General features: G+C 41.9%; 1 protein-coding gene across 4 annotated transcripts in view; it reads right to left on the bottom strand.

Annotated features, from left to right (window-relative positions):
* LOC133366676 (uncharacterized) overlaps window positions 1-27,391 on the bottom strand; it is a 68,343-nt gene that overhangs the window by 16,039 nt on the left and 24,913 nt on the right. For all 4 annotated transcript variants that reach the window (XM_061590047.1, XM_061590050.1, XM_061590049.1 and 1 more), the window contains 6 exons: window positions 23,740-23,876; window positions 20,634-20,753; window positions 17,795-17,825; window positions 14,590-14,617; window positions 9,972-9,996; window positions 2,235-2,273 (listed from right to left, as the gene is read on the bottom strand). In XM_061590047.1, coding sequence (XP_061446031.1) covers window positions 2,235-2,273; window positions 9,972-9,996; window positions 14,590-14,617; window positions 17,795-17,825; window positions 20,634-20,753; window positions 23,740-23,876 — 380 coding nt within the window. The remainder of the gene's footprint in view (window positions 1-2,234; window positions 2,274-9,971; window positions 9,997-14,589; window positions 14,618-17,794; window positions 17,826-20,633; window positions 20,754-23,739; window positions 23,877-27,391) is intronic.

A 27,391-nucleotide genomic window follows, 5' to 3' on the forward strand; every position in this document is an offset into this window, starting at 1 on the left:
GAGTTTAGTACTGCAGTTCTTTGTTCAAATTGTATGTCGCCTATTAGTTCAATCTATTTTATGAGAAGTACGTTGTAGACAAGTAATTGTTTGAATTATGTGAGTTCAACATATGAATGTATTATTTCTTTATATTTGTTTAATAAAAATAGTTGAGAGGACAAGGAAACACTGGTCATACAGGGCTGAGCTTCAGTTGGGGAAAGTTACCAAAAGTCCATTTCTGAGGCAGCAATATCCTCACACAACACAAGCCATTTCTTTATAAAATACACTGGGTCAATACTTACAGTGCCTTGCAAAAGTAATCAGACCCCTGACCAATGCTCTCATATTACTGAATTACAAATGGTACATTGTAACTTTGTTCTGTATGGTATTGTATTCTGAAACACTGAAACTCAAAATCAATTATTGTGAGGTGACATTGGTTTTATGTTGGGAAATGTTTGTAAGAAACATAAAAAACTGAAAAATGTTGCTTGCATAAGTATTCAACCCCTGCGCTATGGAACCTCCCACTTTACACAGATGAAAGAAATGGCCTTATCAAGGACACAATTACTTTACTCCACCTGCGGACCATTACAGTTGCTGTCACATTGTCAGGATAAAACCCACAGTGTTGAAGGATCATTGGTCAGGCTGTGGATCTGAAGGAAAATAAAGACCAAAGAGTATTCTACAGAAGTGAGAGATAATGTAATACATAGATTAGGAAAACGGTACAAAATAGTATCCCAGTGTTTGGATATCCCACTGAACACAGCTGGATCAATAATCAGGAAATGGAAGCTGCATCACACCACCCAGCACTGCCAAGAAAAGGCCGTCCCTCAAAACTCAGTACTCAAACAAGAAGGAGACTTGTGAGAGAAGCCACAGAGAGGCCAACCATCACTTTGAAGAGTTCAGTGGCTGGGAGTGGAGTAGGGTTGCCAGGCTCAGGGCCTGAGAATGATTCTGTATTTTTAAGAGAAGAGAAAATTCAGCCAAGTGCAGGTTTTCTTGCAACACTGTAATGGGAAAAAGTGGGATTCTCCCTTCCCCCTGCACAACTTTTAAAGATACAGAAGACCTCTTGGAGGCCGGGCCTGTCAACTCTTCTCTTAAAGGTACAGGATCATTCTCAGGCCCTGAGCCTGGCAACCCTAGAGTGGAGTAATGGTGCACCAACCAACCATATCAAGAGCTCTGCATAACACTGCCCTGTATGGGAGGGTGGCAAGAAAGAAGCCGTTACTCAAAAAGTACCATCTGAATGCATGCATGGAGTTTGTCAGAAAGCATGAGAGTGCCCCAGCTGTGGTGTGGGAAAAAGTTTTGTGGTCAGATGAGACCAAGATAGAGCTTTTTGGCCAAAACTCAGTGCTATTTGTGGTGCTAACGTAATACTGCCCATGCCTCAAGACACACCATCCCTCCAGTGAAGTATGGTGGTGGCAGCATCACTGCTTCTCATCAGCAGGGACTGGGCACCTTGTTAAAATCAAAGGAAGAACGGATGGAGCAAAATGCAGGGAAATACTGCAAGAGAACCTGCTCCAGTCCACTAAAAAACTGAAGCTTGGGAGGAAATTCACTTTTCAGCAGGACAATGATCCCAAGCACAAGGCCAGAGCAACATTGGAGTGGCTCAAGAAGGAAAAGGTGAATGTCCTGCAATGGCCCAGTCAAAGTCAAAGTCCTGCAATGGCCCAGTCAAAGTCCTGATCTTAATCCCATCTTAATCTGTGGCGCTCTTTCAAAATTGTCCACAGCAATGTCCAAACAACCTGAATGACCTGAAGTGAATTTGCCAAGAAGAATGGGCAAAAATCCCTCCAACACTGTGTGCAAAGCTGGTACATACCTACCCCAAAAGACTTACAGCTGCTATTGCAGCGAAAGGTGGCTCTACCAAATATTAATGTCTGGGGGTTGAATACTTATGCAAGCAACATGTTTCAGTTTTTTATGTTTCTTACAAACATTTCCCAACATAAAACCAATGTCAACTTACAATAATTGATTTTGAGTTTCAGTGTCCAAAATAACTATCATACAGAATGAAATTACAATGTACCATTTGTAATTCAGTAATATGAGAGCACTGGTCAGGGATCTGATTAAAATCCCACAGAAGTGTGTGTTAAGAAAAAGCAAACATTTGTTATACATCTGTATACTTTGATTTTTAAACAAAAATAATTAATAGAATCACTCAGAAAACCCTGGCAAAATGTCAGTTTTACCATATATTCCAGAACTTTCTCTCTCCGTACTGGATCATTCTGTAAGAGAGAAAAATTATAAATGAATACAGAAAAGTCTCAACTGATAAAAGTGAACTGAGAGAGCCTTGGATCCAGAGCAGCCTTTCCAGGATCTCAGTGGAGGCTCACAGAAGCGGGAAGAGGCAGCAATATCCACTGATCTGCCTTCCTCCTATAGCTCCAATGTGCAATCTCCCATATTGTTCTGAAGCGTCCTCCGACAGCTCAGAGCAGACTTGGGTTTTGGGGGGGAAATTGCCCCTTCCCCTACCATCAGTGGAACTTTGCTCACGGAATCTCTGGATCAAACCCAGAGATCTTACATTCCACTGCCCTTTCTGGGCAGAAGGTACACACCCCTGGATGGTATCATAATGACCATGGGCCTGACACCATCCACCTAATGCCAAAACACACACGTGTTCCATGAAAAGGTAGAATTAGTGGGTGGGTGGGTACAGGCTAATGTGGTTCTTGAGAGCAAGTGGGGAGGTTAAGCTACCTAGATCAGCCCTCTCCAGGCATTCAGACTGGACAAACAATAGGAAAAGCGTGTACAGCACGAGTCTCCAAACTGCAGTCTGTTGACCATCAGGGGTCTATGAACTTCATTCAGATGGTCCACAGCATGTCTGTGGATTTGTGGTTGAAGGCAAAAGATTGCACATTCATCATATTAAATATTCATAGGGATTTTAATTTCTTATTCTTCTTCTTACCATATATTTCATTGCACTACAATTTGAATTATAGAAAATACAATATGTAAGAAATGAAAAAAGCAAATAAATAAATAAATTAAAAACCATACAGGACATTACAATTGCAACAACAAGCAAAAACAAAACCCCATTAAGTGGTCTGCCAAGACCCTCAGCAATTTTCAAGTAGTCTGTTGGGGAAAAAGTTTGGGAACCATTAGTGTAGAGGGATGCCAGCACACATCAGTCATGTCCCACTATCTCGGCACACGTTGGGTGGACCCACTCAAACCCAATCTTCATGTGTTTAGTACAAAGGTCTGTCCTACACACAATGACAGATGTTTTACATGGTAGGAGTGCAAGCACATTTATACTGTTATGAAACTGCGTTAAACAATGTCAAGGATGTGCAGGACAATGCTTAAAGTTGGGAGTACATATTTCCAGAATTTCCCCAAATTTAGGCTGCATTCAGACATAGAGTTTATTGCGTTAGTTTTACTGATTATAATGGTAGCGCTTCTGTCTCAATTTCTAACATTCCTTTCACACTGCAGTACCTGTTGCATTATGCACCTGTGGCTTTTTCTGACCAATATACTGCCATGTTATGCTAAATTTCATTCACACCAGTGGCCATGATGTGACACAACAATGAACATCACTGGATGTATCGCTACTCGCTCACCCTTTTCATGCACACACACTTCTGTTTCTCCATGAAAATGGTAGGAAAGAACTGTAAACCAGTATACTGCCTCAAGTTTCTTTACTCCTGCGATTTTCTGGGTTAGTGGGGTTGCAAAGGGATTGTTTTCTAGAAGCAATTAACATGGAAATGAGTACTAAACCCATTACGTTCTGCTAGATTTCCAGAAGTGACTTATACATCATGTGAAAGAAAATGTGGAAATTATCAGATAAAGAAATGTCAGGAAAATTGAATAAACTGCTATCTGAATGCAGCCTAAAAATACCAAAGCTTGTATCCCAAACTAACTTAAGGAAGTTCTTGGAAGGAAAGATTCCTGTCCCTATCTTCCTGTCACCACTGAAAAGCCTCTCTTGTCCTGCCCAAAGTTGAGAGACTCAGATTCAACAGTGGAGTGTTCTCTTTTTATTAAAGCAATAGACAGTTGCAATGCAGACAGCCTCATGAAACTAGCTACTCTTTCTAGGAACTTAACTTCTTCTAACACTAGCTAAGCAGACTTTGCGATTACAGACATTGACTTAGCAACTGGATTCCCCCCAGGTCTGCTTAAGTAGGTTGAGAGCACACTCGCAAATGGAGGCTCCTCCTTAGTTGAGTCTGTTGAATTTCCCGCTTCGAGCGTCTTCATAAGCAGGGCGAAGATGGAGCCTCAGCCAGTCTGTTGTCTTCCCACTCCGATGGAGGAGAGCTGCTAACTATCAGTTCAGGCACGGGAGGTGGAGGTGTTCCTGGCTAGGAAGCATCTGACAGGGCTGGCTGAGCTTCCACACAGGGGTCTAGAGTTGCAGGGGCTATGGAGTCCAAGACCAGTGTCAGGGTGCCCTCTAAGTCTGTTCTGCTGCCAGCCCCCTCCCCAAGTGATTCCTCCCAGTCCATGTTCTCATCCTCTGACTCTCTCCTACCTGACCACTCTCGCCCGGTGGGGGTCACAACATCATTCCCCCCATGCCAATTCCCCTACCCCACTCCAGGGGCTTGGGTTTCTCTGGGTAGGCTTCATGGAACTTTCTCACCAATTCCAGCATGTGAACATCTGTAGCTGCTTCCCAGGATCTTTCCCCTGGACTGTAGCCACACCAATGGATTAAGTACTGCAGCTTCCCTCTACACCGGCGCAAGTCAAAGAGCTGCCCTACCTCGTAGTCCTCTCCATCAACCATGACTAGTGGTGGTGGGGTGTCAGGTGCCCGATTGGAGTCCAGCAACTTCTCCAGGGAGAGCAGCAAGAGATGGAACATGGGGTGGATCTTCATGGAGGCAGGTAGACGGAGATTAAAGGCCACTGAATTGATCTGATTGAACTTCAAAGAGCCCCACCCTCCAAGCTTCCAGCTTATGGCAGGGTATTTGCGTTGGCAGGTAACACATGGAGAGCCACACTTTATCGCCCACTGTATCTCAGGTCCAGACTGAAGGTGTTCGTCCGCTACTTTCTTGCAATTGGCCATTGCTCTAGCTAGCTGTTCCTGCAACAGTTGTTGCAATGCCTGCAACTCTTGCACAAACTCCGCTGCCACGGGAACAGCCAGGTTGGAGTTGTGGGTGGGGAACACATGCTGGTGATAACCAAAATTGGCAAAAAATGGACTCTGTTGGGTAGACGTATGCACAGAGTTGTTATAGGCAAACTCAGCCAAGGGTAGCAAAGACACCCAATTATCCTGCTGGTAGCTGACATAGCAATGTAGGTATTGTTCCAGGGTAGCATTCACTTTTTCTGTTTGTCTATCTATTTGGGGGTGGTGGGAGGATGACAATCTTTGTTTGATCTGTAACAGCTGCCACAGGGCCCGCCAGAATTGGGCCATGAACTGGGGTCCCCGGTCTGAGACCAGATTGGTGGGGAGACCATGCAGACAGAAAATGTGGTGAAGAAATAACTGGGCAGTTTCTTTGGCTGTTGGCACACCGACACGGGATGAAATGAGCCATTTTACTGAAGGCATCCACGACCACCAGAATGGTGGATTTCCCCTGGGAAATGGGTAAGTCTATGATAAAGTCCAGTGTCACCATTTGCCATGGACCCTCAGGTGTGGGTTGTGGCTCCAGTAACCTCATGGGTCGTCCTGGGGAGCGATTAGCCCCCATGCAGGTAGGGAAGGTCTAGACACATCTCTCAACGTCATGCTTTACTCTTGGCCACCAGGAGTCTTTTATGACAGCCTGTAAAGTCTTAAACACTCCAAAGTGCCCTGCTGTGGGGGAGTCGTGGCACTGCCGAAGGACCTTGGCCCGCACCTCTCCTGGAGGCACATACAGGGCTTCGAAGTGGTAGAGCAACCCCCCACTGTGAGAACCCTGGCGTGCAATCCTGTGGTGGTTGCTCCAACTCCCGCACTCTCTCTTGGGTGAAAAGGTCTTGCTCTTGTGAGCAGCACAGTTCCTCTAGCCATGGATCTGGGCAAGCCGCCGCCACCAACCTTTCAGGGGGTATGATGTGATGTAATGGAGATAGAGATTGGGCTTCATTGTATTCTATCTTGCAGGACAGGGCATCAGCCTGGCGGTTTTGTGCCTGAAGAATGTAGGTAATATGAAAGTGGAACCTAGAGAAGAACTGTGCCCACCACACCTGCCACTGGTTCAACTTGCAGGCCATCTGAAGATTCTCAAGGTTCCGATGGTCAGTGTGGACCTCCAACTCATGTCGAGCCCCTTCCAAGAGGTGCCACCAGGTCTCAAATGCATTGCAGATGGCTAGTAGCTCCTTTTCTCAAACAGTGTAATTCCTTTCCGCAATAGATAGCTTACATGAGAAACAGTCGCAGGGCTGAAGCCCTCCCCCCCTTTTGTCTGGTTGTACTAACACCGCTCCAATGGCTACATCTGAGGCATCCGTCTCCATCACAAAAGGTTGATAGGGGTGTGCATGCTGGAGTATGGATTCTGAGGCAAACAACGCCTGTTGAGCTGCGTTAGTCCAACAAAAAAGGCCAGGTCCTTTTAAGCAGTTGGTTAATAGGACTGTCATGTTGAAGAAGACAACAATGAAACATCAATAGTAGTTGGCAAACCCCAGGAACCTCTGTAGGTCTTTTCTGGGAGGGTGCCAAGAGAGAGTACACTGTGCACCTTTTCTAGGTCCATCTTGATCCCCATGGGGGTAATCTGATATCCCAAGAAGTCCAAGGTGTTCAAGTCAAAATCACACTTCTCGAGCTTGGCATACAAGTGATGCTCTCTCAGTCTTTGTAACGTTGCCTGGACGTGCGCTTCATGCTGCTTTGGGGAGTCAGAGTAAATAAGGATGTCATCCAAATAAACTATCATAAAGTGGTCCAGGTAGTCTCGGAAGATGTCATTCATGAAATTTTGGAAGACAGCTGGGGCATTTGATAGTTCAAACAGCATAACCATGTATTCAAAGTAGCCATACCAGGTCTTGAAGGCAGTCTTCCACTCATCTCTCTTCTTGAACCTGACTAGATTGTCAGCTCTGAGCAGGTTCAGCTTGGTGTACATCTTGGCGGCTCACAAACGCTCCAGCATCTCACAGATGAGAGGCAAGGGGTATGTGTTGGGGATGGTAACCTTGTTTAGTTCCTTGTAGCCTTGACAACGGCATAGCTCCTGACTTTTCTTCTTGACAAACAGCAGTGGGGGCCCGGCAGGAATCTTAGATGGTCTGATGAACCCTCACTGCAGGCTGGTGTCTAGGAACTCCCTCAGCGCCAGCAACTCCAGTTCAGACAAGGAATATATTCACCCCGAGGGAATGCTGGGCCCCAGGATCAAGTCTATGGCACAGTCATAGGGACAATGGGGTAGTAGCTGGTCGGGTCCTTCTTATCAAAAACATCTTGGAAGCCTTTGTATTTTGTAAGCAGAGTAGTCTCTTCAGACTAGGGAGTGGCCGCCAAAGTCACTGAGGTGGCCGTCTCTGGAGGATGGCAGTACAGCTTGCAGCAATCCAACAGGAAAGTCACCGTGGCCTGCCCCCAGGCAATAACTGGGTCATTTTGGGCCAACCAGGTCATCCCCAGCACCACCGTGAATCAGGGCAGGGCAGCTAGGTAAAATGATATTCTTTCAACATGACCGGAAGTCTCCACTCATAGCTCTGTTGTGGCCCAAGTGACAGTACCCGAAGTCAGGGTCCTCCCATCTATAGTTTCTATGGACAGTGGCTTCATGAGCTTAACAATGGGCACGCTGTGTTTGTATGAACTTGTTGCAAGACACAAAAAATGGCATGACTTTCAACATTGCTCCCGATTATGAGCTTCACGTATCAACAGCCATTAGAATTTTCCCCGTTTTTGGATTACCTAAATTCAGAATATTTCGTGAATCAAGCTGCTAGTTTGTTAACAATTTGCCCCATGTGTGGCAATTCAATCTCTTGCAGCCAAAGGACAGAACCAGGTTTTTACTCTTTCTAAATCACCTTTACATGTGTTAAAGTGATTTACAAACATAAAGAGAGCTAAAATAGTTTTTAAAATAGTGTAAAAATCACTGAAAATAGATGTTTATCATGTGTTGTTTTTAAACACATGCAGAGACCTTTTCATCTAGTTGGAAATGCTTGTTGAAACAAAACTTTTTTCAACTGTTTCCTGGGGGAAAAAAGATAGTGAGTATCTGTTGTATCTCAACAGGAATGCAGTTCCACAGAACAGGGGCAGCCATACTGGACACCCTGCTCCAACTTACTGTGGAGCAGGTTTTATATTTTTGGAACTTGAAGGAGAAACTCTCCTGCAGAATGCAGAGGCCTACTGGGTATATAAGGAATAAGCAGTCTCTCAAGTAACCTAGTCCTGAGCTGTAGAAGACCTTATACGTTAGCACCAAAATGCTGCAAAGGTGTTATATGCTGGTGGTTGTTTGCCCCCATTAACAATGTAGCTGTGGTGTTCTGCACCAGTTGTAGCCTCCGGACCAATATCATGATAGCCCCACAAACAGCACATTGCAGTAATCCAACCTTGAGGTTAACCAATGTATGGGCAACTGTGGTCAAGCTATCCTGATCCAGAAACAGCTGTTGGTCTTATCAACCAAAGCTAGTAACAGGCACTCCTAGCCACGGAGGCCACTTGTGCTCCAGTAAGTGAGCTGGATCTAGCAGCACACCCTGGTTGTTCCTGTTCCTTCTAGGACAGGCAATTTACTAACTTCCTAGACCCAGGAACCATTCACCTGCTTCTTGCCAGGATTCAGATTCAGCCCTCAATCTCCTCACCAATGCATCCAGTCCAGGGTCTTCTTAGCTATTCCCAATTCAGATGTTAAAGAGAAATACAGTTCAGTATCACTAGCATTCTGACACCTCAATTCCAAATCTGTTAATGATTGCGCCCAATGGTTTCATGTACATTAGGGGTGGAGAACCTCCTGCCTGTGGGCGAAGCTTGGCCCACAAGGCCATTTTTGGGAAGTCACCTACATGTGGCATCATATAGGTCGTGTTGAGGCTTGAAAGCCAGGCACATGGAGTGGCCCCGCAGGGGAGGGAGAAACCTTGGCAGGGGCCTGAGAAGCTGATGGTAAGTGGATTTTTCATTCAAACTGGTACTTGTTTATTTTTGTCCCAGGTGCTGTCACAAAACATTGAAAGGAAGACTAAGAACAAGAAAGAAGGGAATCTTTTGGATGGAGGCAATAAGGACGAACGCAAGGTAGAGAGAAGGAAGAACAGGTCTGCATTGGGTGAAGGCAGGGACAAAAACTGAAGGGGAAACCAAAGGGAAGACACTATATTAAGCAGTCAAGTCACATGCCCCTACTTTGGGTGAATCAGCGGACACAACTTACTACAAGGATGGCTCAAATGCTAACCTGGGAAAGGGAATTTTTTAGTCTGACGAAATAAGCAAAAGGAAGAGCAAATAGCCTTTGGCTTACACTGTAGAGAATCCCAAGTAAGCATAATCATTTTGCAATTAATCATTTAAGATCCCATTTGTAATCATTCCAAATTATGGAATGATCTTCCTGATGAGGTGTGCCTGGGGCCAACCCTGTTATCTTTTCGGCGCCACATCAAGACTTTCCTCTTCTCCCAGGCATTTTAACAGCATTTGAATAACATGTGTTTTTAACTTGCTTATCAGTTTTTATGGGTTTTAATTGTTTAAATTTGTATACTTGTTGTTAATTGTTGTAAACTGCCCAGAGAGCTTTGGCTATGGGGCGGTATATAAATGTAATAAAAAAAATACATTTGTAATAGGCATATTCATGAAGTGCCATTATCTGTTTTAACATTTATTATGTACAAACTAATTCAAGAACAATGGCAAGTTCAGAAAGGAGTGAACTCTTGAATTCAAATAAAAAAACATTTACCTCAGGCTTGTAGCCACCACCAAACCTAAAATAAGACATATAAATAGTATTAAGAGATCACCTTTAAGTTTAAGTCCTTACTAAAAGCATATTTCTCGTGATAATGGAAACCAAGATGGTAACACTGGGACAAAAATAAGAATAATCTGAACAGAATATCCCATCAGTTCAGGAGAGCTCTGACAATTAACAAAGCATTTCAGCAATTAGCAAAAAGATACAGAAATATTAACATGCTCTTAGTTTTATAACACACAGTTTATTATTTTTTATATTTCAAGTACAGCAAATACTAATAGTTCTTCTATATCTAAAACAGTCCAAACAAGAATCCCAAAGTGTAACAAGGACTCAAAAGCTCATGTTAAATAATCCGAAAAGAAATGACATCCCTTCAGGTTTTGGTAAACAGGCTGCAAGTATTGAACAAGAACGTTTTCTTAACACTGGCTGAAAAGGACTGGAGATTAACCAACACACTTTCTCATCTACAACAGGCATATCATCACATTCTGTGTTTGCCAAAGACAGACACACATAAAAGGAGCAAGTATGTGGATTAACTGTTCACAAATCTTTTTCAATCACATATTCAGGGTGCTTGCCTCTGGAAGTGTTTTAAATTTTTAAATTGTGTTTTAAATTGTTTTTAAAAGATGTTTTTAAATTTGTATCTTTGTTTTATAGTTACTATAAACTGCTCAGAGAGCTTTGGCTATGGGGCGGTATATAAATACAATAAATAAATAGATAATAAGCATCATAGCTGATTCAAGCAATATTTGAAAGCTGGGGTACTGGTTTGTAAAGAAATACCTTAGAAGGGAAGAGGTTAAGAGAGAAACCCATACACTAATTAGGTATTGCTAGTTCCATTTCAATGGGTAAAAGACAAAGATACCCAACAGCTGACAAGAGTAACTGACCCATGCAGGCACATCACAAATAGGTCTCTTTACAGATGAAAGACATCTGCAAAATGGTGAATGAAACAACAGACCTATGCCCCTATCGCCAGTCAAAAATAGAAAGGAACAAAATAGCCAAGGGCAACTTGCAACTCCTGATAGAGGAGCAGGACAACCAGAGCAGATAGTCCAATATCTGGATCAGACATATGCCAGAGCTGGGTGGGGAGAGATATGGCTGTGTTCCTCATCTAGAGGTTTAAAGATCTAAAGGCCTAGATGTGATACCAAAAAACTCTTGAGGGGGCACAGGGATCTTTAGGGAAATGCCTCCCCCCCCCAAATGGTGAGAGAACCCATGATATAATTGTGTAATGTTTTAAGATTTCATCTGAAGGGAAAAATATTTATGGCACTCCAGCTTTCACAACGTTTCATATAAAGATGTAAAGATTCAAGTTTTCCAAGACATAAGCCCAGAAATGCTTAAAAGACAACTTAAACCGATCATTGAGGCTCTGAAAACAGTGGGGGTACACTATAGATAGGGGCTCTCCTTGAAACTGTTAGTAAGGCATGAAGAGAAATCTCTTGCTACAATGAGAAAACAAGTCAGCAGAATTTTGGAGAGTGCTGCACCTGGAAGTTCCAGAAATTTCCTTGGATGAGGAACCAGAAGCCTGGCACTGAGATGAGAAGTCAACTTGGAGACAGTAGAATGGGGTGAGGGGGAGGAAAGAAGAGGTTAGCAGTATTTGCACTGCAGAAATACATGCATGTTTAATCCCTTAACTTATATTTTATATGCTTTATTGCTGGTTTTGTGTACTTACAGGTTCTCCAAGATCTCCCTGTTGTATTATAGTACCACTTGTTTTTGTTAATAGCTCAGCAGAGGAAGGGAAGTTAAACACCACCACTCCTTCTACTGTTAGGCAGTTTAATCATTCGTAAGCCTACTTCTTGCTCTCAATGGAGTGGGAAGGTATTCAGTAATCTAAACCTATGTCACCAGCCCCCCAAATTGTTCCCCAGGTTCAATGGAAGGGGGTGTTCCTCTCAAGGGATTTTGTCTGACATAATCTACACCTGGTGAGAAAGATTTGTTCCTGATTTAAACCCCCATTTTTTTTCTTTGATCATATTCAGGGGTAAACTAATCAATCAGTATGAATAACCTAGTCAATTTAGTAGTCACTTGCAAAGGTAAGCATAAACAAAATTAAAATAGTATCACAATGTAAAAGGTCCACACTCTACATCAAAAAGGGTAAGGACTGCTTCGAAGTTAAAGAGGGAGGCAACTGACATGTTGCTACAAGAGAGATTCCAGTGTTCTGCCACAAGCACTGTGATCAAACATCATGTGCTGGGGGAGCAATACTATGTTTCTGGCTCCTCAAAAGATAGGGAGAAGTGCCTGCTTACTGCTTTTGAGTCTTTAATTGTACCCAAGGCTAAACTTGTTTTTGTAAAAAGTACTTTGGGAAGGAATCAGATCACAGTGAGTTCAATCTACAGGCCAGTGTAAATTTATTTAAAAAGATGCTGAAAATTTTGGACAAATTCAAGCAAGAAGTGATTCTGGGAAGAGAACTCAATAGCATCATACAAGTGCATGAACCAATTATGTGTGGCAAGGCAGGCACCCCACTTCAAAGGATTATACATTCTACTCCCCAAGACACCAGACACACTCTTGATTCCATTAAATCCTGATGTCTAAAGTAATGCAGGCCAGAGTACTGGATGTGCAAACAGCAGTAATCTCTGTACCTGACCATGCCATGTTGGTGCTGGAAGTTGCCCTGGGAGAGTTGCTCCCAGGCTCATTTGCATGCTGCTTGTCCCCTAATCAAATACTGAACAAGAACATCAGAAATTATCACCAACATGGATGCAGCTCTCGGACTGGCAACCACACAACAGACATTGCACACTGAAGAACTTGAAGGAGAGCAAAAATAATCTGGTAAATTGTGTGTATATACAGAGCTGTTAGACGGAAGGCAAGATGAACTGAAATCCATAGAAATAGATGGTATGATAATGAAAAGAGCCTATTAAGAGTTCAGTAACTGCTGTTCTAAATTGCTCACCAGAGCATTAAAAAAAGTTACAAGGAATTATCACCAACATGGATGCAGCACTGGGGCTGGTAACCAGATGGGATGCTACGAAGGTGGTTATTAGGAGTCATTGACTCGGCTAGACATATACATTGAAGAGGGAGAGGTGGTCTGCACAACAGACACTGCACACTGAAGAACTTAAAAGAGAGCAAAAATAACCTGGTAAATTGTGTGTATATACGGAGCTGTTAGAATGAAGGCAAAGTGAACTGAAATCCTTAGAAATAGATGGCGTAAGTATGATAATGAAATGAGCCTATTACAAGTTCAGTAACTGCTGTTCTAAATTGCTCACCAGAGCATTAAAAAAAAGTTACAAGGAATATGATTTACAGGTGATTAATAGACACAGAGATATAAATTAATTATACAAAGCCTGTAAGGACATCAGGCAAGATACATGAAACTATGCTTACAGTGGCATTTGGCCAGTATTGTATGCTAGTCGTCTAAATAAGGATCTGTCTCTGAACTGCTGGTGAGGCTGTGCGGTAAACAGTTCATTTTACCATATACGGCGAGGGTGTTCACTTGTGAAAACCTCCTGGAACATGATTTTTGGAGATCTCAAAATGTAGTCCATTGTCCCAAACCAAGCTTTAATAACAATTTTTCATGCCAACTCTCATGTGCTGCTACACAAGGATTTGTCTTCCTTATAACTACAGCCTCTATGGAAAGAGCACATCATTGGAGGACTCTTTCCTTTACAAAAGAAAAAAAGGCTGGCTGGACAGGGTGTGGAAGGTAACAGAACAAGTCAGAGTCCAACGGGGAACAGGATATCTTGCATCCACCTGGCTCCCCTTTCTGTGGTTTATTAAGAATAGCACACAGGACAAAAGACCACCAGTCTCAAAAAGCTTTTTGAAAAGACCTTTCCCCAAATCTACCATGTGATGCAACTTAATCAATAAATAAAAAATAGTGGAACAACCCTTTTTCTATCTCTGTACCACTCATGAGGAGTGAGAATGACACATATGTATACAATTTGTTTATATCAGCTAATCTGTGCCCCTCTAGATGTTGCTGGATACCATCAGCTCCAGTCAGCATGGCCAGTGGTCTGGAGTAATGGGAGTTTCATCCAAAAGCAGGAGGGCCACAAATTAGATACACCTGGCTTCCATGTTAAAATTAAACTGAATTTAATTTAACTGAACATTTTTTGTGCAAAGGCGGCATACAAATAAAAAGCATGTTGATGAACTGAAAACTATATATGGGCCCATGAATATTTCCAGGGGAAGGCCATTGCACAAAGGTGGAATTACCACTAAAAAGGCAACATTTTACAGATCTCTAAATGTTGCATCCTGAAAAGAATAGGAAGCCACAGTTGGAATTAGTGGGCTGACGGCTTACATTACAAGCAAATTTGTAATATTAAAAGAAGTTTAACTTTACAGTTAAATGCTATTCTACCTCAAATATTATGCTGACTGTTAAAGTGATAACAGCAAAAAAATGTAGGTTTTTGTACAGAGAAATGTAACCTGGATTTGATGATAACTAGAAATATTTGGAGATATAAGCCAAGTCTCCATTACGGTGATCAACCTTTTTTTAACCTACCTTAGTGCTTTCTTCTTTGCTGTTGTAGCTAGAAAAAATAAGTAAATAAAATGAGCATATTAGCAGAAACATAGAGAACTGCATAATATAAAGATGGATACCCATGAGATTTTAAAGTATTTTACACACACATACAAATCCCACCCACCCACCCACCCACAGTACTTAACTCTCTTTCTACCCCACCCCACCCCCCATCATTACTGGAAATGTAAGAAAAGTCCCCTGCTGAGGAGAAAGAGATTGCTAGAATTTCCAACAAAACTGCAGTCCATTTCTTCCTATCCAGGGCAACTGAGGAGCTTAGCCCCATTATGTGGTGAGAAATGAAGCCTGTTCATGGTTTGGCAGATGTCAGAAAAAAGAAGAGGAATGGCTAGGAAAGGCAAGGGGATACAGTCATTCCCCCAAGCAGCTTCATTCACAGACTTTCTAAAACAACTCAAAGTGACCTCAGGTATTCCCTCATTGTTGTTTTCCAACTGCTCAGCCAATTCTTTAAAGAAACCCCCCAGAATTACTCCTTTTCCTTTCATAGACAGAGGACTAAGAACTCAGGGACTGAGTCTTACCATTCTAGCTGTGATTTCCAACACATACCCTGAGTTCTCTGGTTCTGAGAGCAACCAGAGCTTATCTGTTTTTCTTCCTTTCCCCAACAGTGTTTAATTTATTTGGACATCCAGCCTCAACAAAATGCTGCAATGTATCGCTACCCCCTAACGGGAGTGCTCCTGTTCACTTAGTATCTACCAAGAACCATGAAATTCTGAGTTGGAAAAGAAAAAGTAAGAAATGGGGGGGGGGGGCGCACAGGAGAAGAGTAAACTGGCTAGTTGTCTCCAGCCATGGAACTTGTCCATGTTTATTAGGCCCACTTCATACATTACAGATTCCAATCATAAATAAGGCATACAAAGACAACATCTGTAGCAGCTACACACGACTGTCGTATATACATATATCAGGAAGCCAAAATCAAATGTAAAACCTTACCACATCTACACTCAAACAGACTCACTTAGCCATTTCAAATGTGCATCACGTGTGCAAGCCGTGTAAATTCACAGCATGTCATGCAATAGTCTGACCACTAACAGAGGTCATGTACCATGGTATAAATAACAACAACAATAATATAATTACAGTAATCAATTTACAAACTGAGGACTTGCTACTAATACAATACAATACAATATCTTTATTATGGTCAAAGACCAGCCAGAGTATACAAAATGTAAAAAATACAGAAGGGAGGAAGAAACAGTTTTTCCTTAATAACTTTAGAGTATAAGTGTTAGGTTTGTAATTACATTTTATATTAAAGAGAGTAGCACTTATAGAAACTAAATAACTAAAAATTTAGTTTTCAGTGATTTCTCTACGATTAAAACTATTGTAGAGAATTTGATGATATTAAAAGTTTTCTGGTGCGAATTGCTGCTGCACAAAAGCTAGCTACCTTTAGTGTGACCTGTTGACACTTGTCTGCTAGAAGGTAGTCAGTTATCATTTTTTCATCTTTAGTAGGGATTTGGTTCAGGATTGGATCTAGGAGCCTATTATTTATTTATTTATTTCATTTCATTTTTAAACCGCCCATAGCTAGTAGCTCTCTGGGCGGTGTACAAAACAGAGTTAAAATACAATGTTACAATAAAATCAATTTCAAATAACAGGAGAATTTAAAACATTCACATAAACATTAAACATTAACATTAAAATGCCTGGGAGTATAGCCAGGTCTTAACCTGGCGCCTAAAAGAAAATACCGTAGGCGCCAGGCGTATCTCCTCTGGTAAGCTGTTCCACAATTCGGGAGCCACCACAGAAAAGGCCCTAGATCTAGTAGTAATCCTCTGGGCATCTTGATGAGTTGGTACCCGGAGGAGGGCCTTAGATACTGAACGAAGTGGACGGGTAGGTTCATAGCAGGAGAGGCGTTCCACAAGGTACTGCGGTCCCACACCGTGTAAGGCTTTATAGGTCAAAACCAACACCTTGAATCTGGCTCGGAAACAAACAGATAGCCAGTGCAAACGGGCCAGGACAGGTGTTATATGTGCGGACCGATTGGTCCTCGTCAGCAGCCTGGCTGCCGCGTTTTGCACTACCTGTAGTTTCCGAACTGTCTTCAAGGGCAGCCCTACGTAGAGCGCATTACAGTAATCCAATCTAGAGGTTACCAGAGCGTGAACAACTGAGGCGAGATCGTCACTGTCCAGATAGGGGCGTAGTTGGGCGACTAAGCGAAGATGGTAAAACGCATTCCGTGCCACCGAGGCCACTTGAGCCTCAAGCGACAAGGAAGGAAGGAACAGTAAAGTAATACATGGGTGACCGTTTCTACTACATCGGCACCACACGGGCATACTCTATCAGAGTAGGTAATTTTCTTATACCTACCCTGTAAGAGGGCTGATGGCAATACGTTAAATTTTGCTAAAGTAAAAGCCCTCCTGTATCTAGGGACAGTTAAATTAAATAGATAGCGGGGGATGGAGAATGGAATTAAATTGTAGCCAGAATTAGGGGCAGGTGTCATCCTCATTAGGTGATTTTGGAGTTCTATATCGTGTATTCTTTGTTGGATCTGTGATTTTGCTTTTATAAAGCCCCATGACAATATTATAGATATAGAGAACCCTAGAGAGGCTATTTTATCTGTTACAGATGTTAGCCATCTTCAACAAAAAACATCAGTTAAGATGAGAGGGGTGAGGCCCACTGGCATAAACAAAATTTTCAGCCATAGATTAATCTTAGCTATCCAAATGCGGGCTTCCAAGGTTATGAGGCCAGCTTCCTGTCGTACGATGGAATTTGAAACACAGGTAGACTTGCTACTAATACATTAGCAGTATTGTGCAATTGTTTCCTTGAATAGCAATAGTTTCCTTTAGTGTATCTGATGACTCAGTAGGAAGAGATAAACCTTAAGGCATAATAATTATGCTTCACACAGATGTCTTTTATCATTATGACCAAGCACTTTAATTACCTTAAAGGCTGATCTATGCAAAATCCTAATGCATGGAGAATATTTAAGAAATGTGTACTTTTCTGAATGAATACACACAAAAGGACCCCAAGAGCACTTTGTATTTCCCAGCTAGTAGTAAAAGTTTTGTATGCAGTTAAACACAATCTGTACAACCAGGTTATTTTTAAATGAGTATTTTAAAAATACCGAGTTCCTACTTACAACTTATGCAGGGTCTCTCAAAATCTTCACGCTAGAGAACAAGGAGAGATTTGATCAGATTTCATCTTGCTATAGTCAATTCAATTGTGCTGGGGGGAAGGAAGGAAGAAAACTCAAAAAGGTTTTATTTTTCAATAAAAACTTGTCCTATAAAGAAAAAAAAGTGAAAAGGTATGATTCTCTGTGTATGTGAAACTTCATTTGAAGGTGGTTTCTATTTAGAGTGGATGTAAGCCCCAAAACTGCTTTAACATATGCCAATGTGGGATTACCCCTCATGCATCTGAAAGCTGATGCCATGGGCAAGAAGGAATTCCATACAGGCAAGTGCATGGAATTCCATCCGTGTGAATAAGCAGGCAGGCAGAGTAGGCATGGATTGCTCCATCCCTCTCTGCCAGCCTGCTTGTTATATGTTCTGGCTGCAGGAGAAACTAACCTCCTTCCTTCCAGCCAGCATGGAAACAGTAGATTGACAGAGGAAGAAAGGATAGATCACCTTGTTCCTCCTCTGTCAGCCTGCTATGCTTCCAAGCTGGCAAAAGATAAAGGAAAGCCCCTTACTCCACAGCCAACAAAGAAACCAAATGGGCTGGCAGACAAGGGACATCGTGTTTGGACATAAGGATAAATCCTGGTCAATACAATCAGATGTTCACAAGCCAACTTCAAAGCATGGTTTGTTGGCCAAACACACACACATCAACCACAGTTAGTTAGAAACTAACTGATCTTCACTTGTTGCTTTTGCCAGTGGACAGGTCTATCATGCATCAGATATCTACTCCTCAAATCAAAGTTCACTTTCATAAACACTTTTCTAAGTTGCAGCTAAACCTGCTACAGTCACACAATCCTTGGCCTCCAACAGCTTACTGGTAACAATTCAGGGTCCAAATTCTTTTAACCCTGTATCAATAGGAAAAAATACTATATCAATGTAGGATCAGGGTCAATACATCCCAAGAAAGCCATACAAATAAAATGTCCATCAGACATTAGTAAGCATTACACCATTTGCAAGTTAAAAACCCTCATGCCTTCAGTAAAACCTTCCCTTTTCCAGTAAAACAACACAGTTGCTCCTAAGTCACTGGGGTCAACAATACCCCACTGTGTAAAGTGCAAACACCTACACAATCAGTATTGTGGAGCTTAACTGACCACAGATTTTTTTAAAAAATAACATGAATTGTGCCATTAACATACATAGGACACAATTATAATAGTTACACAAGTGCAGAAACTGGTTGGGGTGTGTTCACCTAGGGCTCCTAATTAAGGTTGTTTTGTCTCCTTCCCCACCCAGGAAAGGCCTATGCCTTGGCGGAAGCCACAAAGTGAAAGCATAAGGGCTCCTGTCCTAAAGTTCTTGGCCAAGGGGAAGCAGCCAGTAGGAGACAGGACCAGTAGGTGCAGTGCGGGGCACAGCAGCAGACAAAAGGTAGCTGAATCATCAGAAGTGAGGGGGACTTCCAACTCATTAACACCTTTAAACTGAGTGTCAAGAGTATGGATGTTGTTGTGGAGGAATTTCTAACACCTGCCCTCCCCACCTCCTGAGGAACTTTTACTGGCCCCATAGATCCACATCACCTGGCAGCAAGAACTGCTGGAGAAGATGCTGCACTGTCCACTTTTTGTATTTGTTGGCAAGGAATACTGGGAACATTTCTCACTGGTTCAGCTTTTTAAAAAATGTGCCAACTAAAGTCATGCATTTCTTAGGTAGCCCAGTGGCACACTGATGAAGATGTTATCAATTGGCATATTTTGCTCAGAACCTCGTAAAAATGTGGTGTTGGTTTCTCAACTGCTGTCAGACTTAGGTTTTGAGCTGATGGGGCAACCTTCTTCCTTCAGCACATATAAGTCTGCATCATAAGCATATGATGCTTTGTAATCACAGCACAATAATAATATCATGCCATACTTTATAGGATTGGACAGCATATACTGCATCATTGGCCATTTTCCTTTGAATAGCACAAAGTGTTCATCATATGGCATAAAGCATTGTGAGAGAGTGTTGGTAAATACATCCCACAGGTCATGCACAGGGGCAAGTTCGTCTCACACACTGCCAGCTCAGCTTTGAAGATGATCACCAAATCTGAAGACTTTATTAATTATTTTGAAGGAGGCCACTAACATTGTGTCCCAGACATGTTGAGGGCAACTCTCAATAACACATTTTGTAGGAACGTTTGCTTGAACAGTGAAAGGTAGGTAGTGTAAAGGTTCTTAATTGAGAGTCACCACTAAATGAGAATGCTGGTTGCTTGCAAATATTTGCAGATGCAATTAGGGTGTCAGTGGTCTCAGAAGCATTTGTTAAGGAAAGTGAGTGATTTCCAATTAGACTAAACATTGTTTTTTCACCTTCTGCGCTCCTTTCTCACATGAAATGGATAGAATAGATTTTTGGCTAAGTATTTGTAGACATGAAAAGTAACTAATAACTTTAAACAGCACTTTGTGGGGTCACTAGCTCCTTGTATGCAAGGTCTTTTTTTTTTTCAGTCATTCTAATAGTGGTAGAACTGATACCCAAAGCTGTAATGTTGATTTTTCAGAGAATTAAATAGCTCTCCTCCCCCCAAAACACTACATGACAATTCATAGCTCATCATGGTTTGAAGACCACCTGGAACATGGAGCTGTGGAAACACAAACATTTTATTTTTTCTCAATTTATTTTATTTTTAACCTTGTGTTAACAAGGTGCATTTGGCTTACCTGTTGGAGGATTAACAAAAATATTCTAATTTCTTACATACACTGGTTTACTGTTTCTCATGGAATTATAGCAGAATTAACAGCTAAAATCCAAACTGACCTTATACATGTTTAATCCTTCTGTCTTCTCTACTTCTCTTGCTACCTTTCTAAGAAATGCAGCTTTGTCCTCGTTATAATCATTTGCAGTCCTCTTTGTCTTATCTGGGTAATGTTTTATCTGCCAAGGACATAGAAAAGACAGGTCAAAAATTTCACATTTCTGTTTTTCTTGTTTTTAGCCTACTCCAATCTCAAGAGCTAGAATCACATTGAAAAATGAAATGGATTGCCATCAAGTCAATTCTGACTTATGGGCGACCCAATTAATAGGGTTTTCATGGTAAGCGGTATTCAGAGGGGGTTTACCATTGCCTTCCTCTGAGGCTGAGAGGCAGTGACTGGCCCAAGGTCACCCAGTGAGCTTCATGGCTGTGTGGGGATTTGAACCCTGGTCTCCCAGGTTGTAGTCCACAACAACAACAAAAAGGGAAAGAAAACTATGAATATCAATTTAAATGTTCTCATACATCTCTTTGATATCCTGGGTCCAAGCAAGTTCCATTGTTCTCAAATGAGCAAGATGACTGTTGCTCTCCTGTGCAACAGACATCTGACTCCAGAGCAGCAAGCTAGTTCCTCTGAGTCACTACTAGTGTGGCCCTGGCATATCACAACAGTGCTCAACACAAAATAAGAATGCTTCAGAGTGTAAGAAGAATGAGAAGAGAACACCACCTCCATCCAGTGGAGACACCTCAAACTAGCCTATCTAAGTTTCTCTTTCCTTAACCACAACACTTTAAGCCAATTTATGGTGCACGTAAAGTTTTATTGAGAATAAGTGGAGCAAGGGAAAGTATAACAAATATAATAAAAATACCACTAGAACTACAAAGGAATTTCTTGGAAAACTAACCTGTTAAGAGGTCCGATTCTTTGCCCATTCCCAATCCCTGCTCAGAATTGGTACCAGAAAGCCAGAGTTCAGAATTTATTTGTAATTGTAAACTTTTAAAAAATTCATACAAACTGTATACACTTTACATTATCACAATAATCTAAAGCTGAGATGGGGAACCTCCAATTGATGGTTGGGAGTCAATTCTGCATTCGCTATGGGTCCCTGTTCCCAACACAGCAGGATTTAACCCCCACCTATCTGCTAATAAGCGGAGGTTAAATCCTGCTTAATTTGGCTGCACATGTCTGTTCCCAGCCTTTAAAAGCCTGCGGCCATTTCTGGACCAGGATAGCCCGACCACTGTTGTCCACGCACTGGTAACCTCCAGGCTGGATTACTGTAATGCACTCCATGTGGGGCTGCCCTTGAGGTTGGTCCGGAAGCTGCAGCTGGTGCAAAATGTGGTGGCGAGACTGCTCACCGGGGCAGGGTATCACCAACATGTCACCCCACTGCTGAAAGAATTGCACTGGCTGCTCATTTGCTACCGGGCCACGTTCAAGGTTCTAGTTTTGGTGTACAAAGCCCTATACAGCTGGGGACCAGGATACATGAAAGACCGTCTTACCCTTATATACCCAGTCAATCACTGCGCTCTGCAGGTGAGGGCCTCCTGCAGATACCATCTTATCAGGAGGTCCGTTCCCCACAACATAGGAAATGGACCTTTAGTGTGGCAGCATCTGCCCTGCGGAATTCCCTCCCCTTAAATATTAGGCAGGTGCCATCTCTGTTATCTTTTCGGTGCCTATTGAAGACTTTCCTCTTTCAACAAGCTTTTTAAGTTGAGATCTTATGTGGGCAGGACAACCCACATGTAAATCATGTGACATCATAATGAAGCCATGTGATTCATAGTTGGGTGGCCATGCCCACCTGCTAAGTTTGGCCTGATTGGCCCGTGGAACCAAAAAGGCTCCCCATCCCTTATCCAAAGGAACAACACTAAGATTAATTTTCAAAAAGCACATATGAAATTATTGAACACATCATACCATTACTTCACTAGAATAAAATAAATAAGTATAAACACAACGATAACAATAATAAATACTTCAACTGGTGTCCAGCTTATTCTTCATCTAATTAAAACTTTTCCCCTGGTATATTATTTTCATTTCTTCACAAATATATGTAATCAATTCCCTACCCTGAAATTCCCAACTCCCTTTTTATATACTGGGTTACTATCTCCACTTATTCATACTTTCTCTGTACCTCTTTGCCTCGAGAACAGCAATTAATTTAACAAAGTTTAGATTCCCTACACCTTCCTTATCAGATCCAATTTACTATGTTTCTGATTTTTCCCTATGCCTTTGCTGCATACAATATTCGGGTAGTTTTGATGACTCAGTTTTGATGACTAATTCTTATGTTCTTTTACACAGTTTAATAGGCACAACAGAGGGTCCAATGGAACTGAATACTCAATTATTTCCTGAAGCACAGTCATAACCATTTGCCACTAGGTCTTTGCTTTGTTACATGTCCCCCAAAGGTGGGGGAAAATCCCCTTTGGTAGCTACAATGCCAGCACCTGCAATCTCCCCTACCTCCAACTTTAAATGACTTCCAAGGGGAGCAGTGCCACTGATGAATCATCCAGAACAATTTTCTCTGTAGCTGTTTGGAACAGAGAAAATAGAGCCCTTATTTAATAAGAAGCTCCAAATCTGTTTAGTATGCTACCTTATGTATCATGGTTACCTTTTGTTCTTGATTCCCCCTTTTTATGTTAGTTAAGTTTTTTATCTATATGAGCTTAATAACTGTTCCCAATCCCAAGAGGGATTCCAGAGATCGTGTTCTCTGCACATTTTCCACAGAAGCAGGATTTGTCATTCTAGGCCAGATTTCTCCATCCTCACTCCTACCGCCATAGGAAGTAACATTTAGGCCCATTCATTAAATATAATTTAAAACAGATAATAGTTGCATTCCCTTCTTTTCATAAGCTATCCTTATGTACAGTACGATTAACTAGAGAACTATCTCTGACATGGTGAAGTTTAAACTTCCCTGCAAGGCCTGAGTGTATACTTTAAAGAAATTTTATTTCTCTAACTCCTGGTAGCTGAGAAAAGATGCACACTTCCAGGGTGTACAAGAACAGCAGAGCCAAATATAAAGCTTTGCATAGGTAATTGATATTGACCTTTGGCCTTTTTGGTATTTTATTAAATCACTTACAATAACTTACAAGATATGCTTTTCTGTGTCTTTGACCTGTAAGATGCTCTATCATTGGTACCATCTCTGTATTAAACATACATAACTGACATTCATAGGAAGGCTCTCTTCTCCCTTTAAATCGGACTTCAACGACATATTCCAAACCTGTAATCACAAAAATAGTGAAGGATATAGAGATTTGTTCAGGCAACATAACGTGTATCTGAATGTCAGAAGTCATACTATTGTACTTTCTCCATGTCACCCGCTAAAGACAAACATGTGAAACAAACGAATTCAGAGGCTGTTTCACTAGCATATTTTTTTACATTTTTTTTACATAGTATTGAGAAGATGAAACACAGAGTAGCTTTGCTGACTTCCAGCAAAAGGTCTAGTACCACTTCAGTCTGCAGATAAAAGCTCACATTATGGAACACTTCTCCATACAAAAACATCCCTCAATGTAAGATGTACTTACCCTTCTCCCTGACATATTAGGGTGTTTAAAAAAAATGGGGGGGGATTTCGTCATTTGGGCCCCACTTGCATTCTGAAGCTGTAGATAGACATGTTAAATTTCTGGAAATATTGAAGTCATTGGGGAATATACAAATTTTCCCCCAAAAAAACAAAATGGAAATTGAGAAAAATGGTAATACTCGCAATACTTATTTTCCTGTTAATTCTAAGCTGGCTGCACTACTTTAAAAACATACAAATATTATTTAAAACTGTTTTTATGTAAAATTGTACTGTTAAACAAATTTAGTACAAAATAGCTTAGTTTTACTCAAACAATAGTTATAAACATAGCCCGTAAAAATTTCTAGATGGGTACCTATGTTAGGCATTTGGAGCAAGAACAGCAAATATTATTAAAATTGAAAATATATATTATTAGAATTCGGCATACTTTGCCATTGTCCTGGATAGGCTGGATAGGATATTGCATCTATTATTTTTGTTTATTAATATACCACTTCAAGTTCTAACCATATCTTGGATTCTCGCACACCTACACTGGCTACCAATTAGTTTCCAGGTTCAATTCAAAGTGCAGGTTTTGACCTATAAAGCCTTATACAGCTCAGGACCCCAATACCTCAAGGACCGCTTCTCCCCATATGAACCAACCCGGGCCCTGTGTTGGTTCAACCTGAGGCCCTCCTCATGTACCCCCTGCAAGTGAGGTATGGAGGGTGGTGACATAAGAGCAGCCCTTCTCAGTGGCCCTCCCTGCTTATGGAATGCTTTTCCCAAGGAGAGCATCGTTATCAGTTTTTAGGCAACAGGCAACAAGAGTTCTCTTCTCCCAGACATTTGGCTCCTAATTTTGGAGGGCTCTTGAAGTTGTAGCCTCTTTTAGGGGGTGGGTTGTTCTACCATTGTTATATTTGTTTTTAATTTTGGGTTTTTTTAATACTGGTTTTAAACTTTTTATTGATTTTAAGTTGGGTTTACTTTGTGAAGAAAAGAGACTAATAAATTTAATAAATAAATAAATAATTCTTAGCTAATTGGCAAAAGACCATGGTGGATTTTGGGGGCTTAAAAAACCCACAACAGTTTCAGGAAAAGTCCTTTATAAAAGAACTCAAGGAGGAGGAAGGGGAGTGCCTTATGTTAAAGATTACAACCAGGCAGTTAGAGTAACACTTCTAAAATATTGGTTTTATATGAGTCCTGTTAAGACAAGCAGAAAATTCTATTCTAAGGAGACAAACAATCTTTTTGTGATACCATGAACCAAACTGGGAAGAAATAAAAGACTCAATATCATATGTGGATACTGGACAACATATTTGGTACAAGTTATACCTGTCCTTTTTACAAGGAGTGTTTGATGCATACACAGGATATAATAGAAGATTTGACACAATGATTTCAAGGAGTTACATGAAATATGAACACTGATGAATGGATGTATTGCAAAACCTTATGTTGAAATCTGTCTTATAATGGGCAATTCTGGATCACAGCTTTTCCGCCGCAGAAAGAGATGAGTGACATGAGTGGGGCAGCTAACTGAGACAGGGAAAGTGGGGAGAGGTACAGAACTTAACACCAGGCCTCCCAGCCCCGGCAGAAGGAGCTGTCTCCAAGAGGCTATTGTTTTGGGGAGACAGTAACAACAGGGTTAGGCTCCGCGGAGGCTGAGGCTGTGTTCCATTTGCCTGAGTGGCTGCAGCTGCCCAGGGCACTCCCCAGAATAGCAGACCCAGCAGTCATGATTGGGAAGGGAAGAATATAAGCCAAGTCTCCCAGGGATAGCAGAGGGCAACACTAAAGGGGAGTCATGTCTTTGGGGTGTGATGAGAGTAGATGTACCCCCTTTTAATTAGTTTTTTAGGGCAGGGTTTTATGTGTGATGTTGATTCCTTGTTTTCTTTGGGGGGGACTGTCATGGTTATCTCTAGACCTCTTCCAGGGTCAGAGGCTGGTGGTGGTCTGCAGCAGTGTGCACTGGTGGAAAGTGGTTTCATGCCCCTGGAGTAAGAGTTCAATCCATCATGAAACTGTGTCCTTCCTGGATGAGAGTTGAGGGGGGGGGAGTGATGAGTTTTTGTCTCAGGTGAGAAATGGGGTGCGAGTCTTGTTAGATAGTCAAACAAAGTAGACTGTCCTATCCTCTGCTGTTTCCTTTGTTTTCTAGAGGTGGGTCAGGGATGCGTTTCTTGGTCAGGAATTGGGGGGAGGGGAGTGGGACTGCCATCCTTGTGATAATAGGTGGGGGAAGATTTGATTGATTGATTGATTGTATTTATATACTGGTCCATAGCCAAAGCTTTCTGGGCGGTTTACAGTAACTAAAAACATTAGCTTCGTCTGCTGTGCTTCAGAATTTGGGGATGCTGTTCAGCCTTGTGGTGGTGGTGTTAAATGTCAGGTCTGCCCAAAATAAAATATGTATCATCCAAAATTTGATTGTGGATGAGGGGACATGCTTGGCATGTATAATTGAGAACTGGGCGGATGAGCTCGGTGGCCCAGAACAGCCCCTCCTTAGGAGCTCCCACTCCATGATCCACACCAGTATCAGATTGTGGGACTCAGCAACCCAACACTGCCGCAAATTACAAACCAGGAGCTCCCAGGAAACACACATATCTGCTGCAGGTGGAGTGGGCTTAAACAGGCCCACCTACCCCACCTATCTCCCACATCTCCACATTAGTGCATAGAATCATAGAGTTGGAAGGGGCCTTGTAGGCCATAGAGCTCATCCGCCCAGTTCTCAATTTGGACCCGATCAAAAAAAGAGATGAGATTTGTTTGACAGGATTTTTTCTTGACAAACCCGTGCTGGCTCCTTCTAATCACAGCATTGTCATCTAGATAGTTGCCAATGGACTCTTTTATTATCCGTTCTAATATCTTTCCTGGTATTGAAGTCAGACTGACTGGCCTGTAATTCCACGGATCTTCTTTTTTACCCTTTTTAAAGAGTGGGACGACGTTTGCCGTCTCCAATCCTCCGGCACCTCTCCCGTTCTCCATGATTTCTCAAAGATGATGGCAAGAGGTTCCGAGAGTACATCCGCAAGTTCCTTCAATACTCTGGGATGCAGTTCATCAGGTCCTGGAGATTTGAACTCATGTAGGTTAACTAGGTATTTCCTGACTATCTCCTTATCAATCTCGAACTGCAATCCCAACCCCTTACTGAGATTGCTACC

This window comes from Rhineura floridana, chromosome 11 (assembly GCF_030035675.1).
Source record: "Rhineura floridana isolate rRhiFlo1 chromosome 11, rRhiFlo1.hap2, whole genome shotgun sequence".
Taxonomy (NCBI): Eukaryota; Metazoa; Chordata; class Lepidosauria; order Squamata; family Rhineuridae; genus Rhineura; species Rhineura floridana.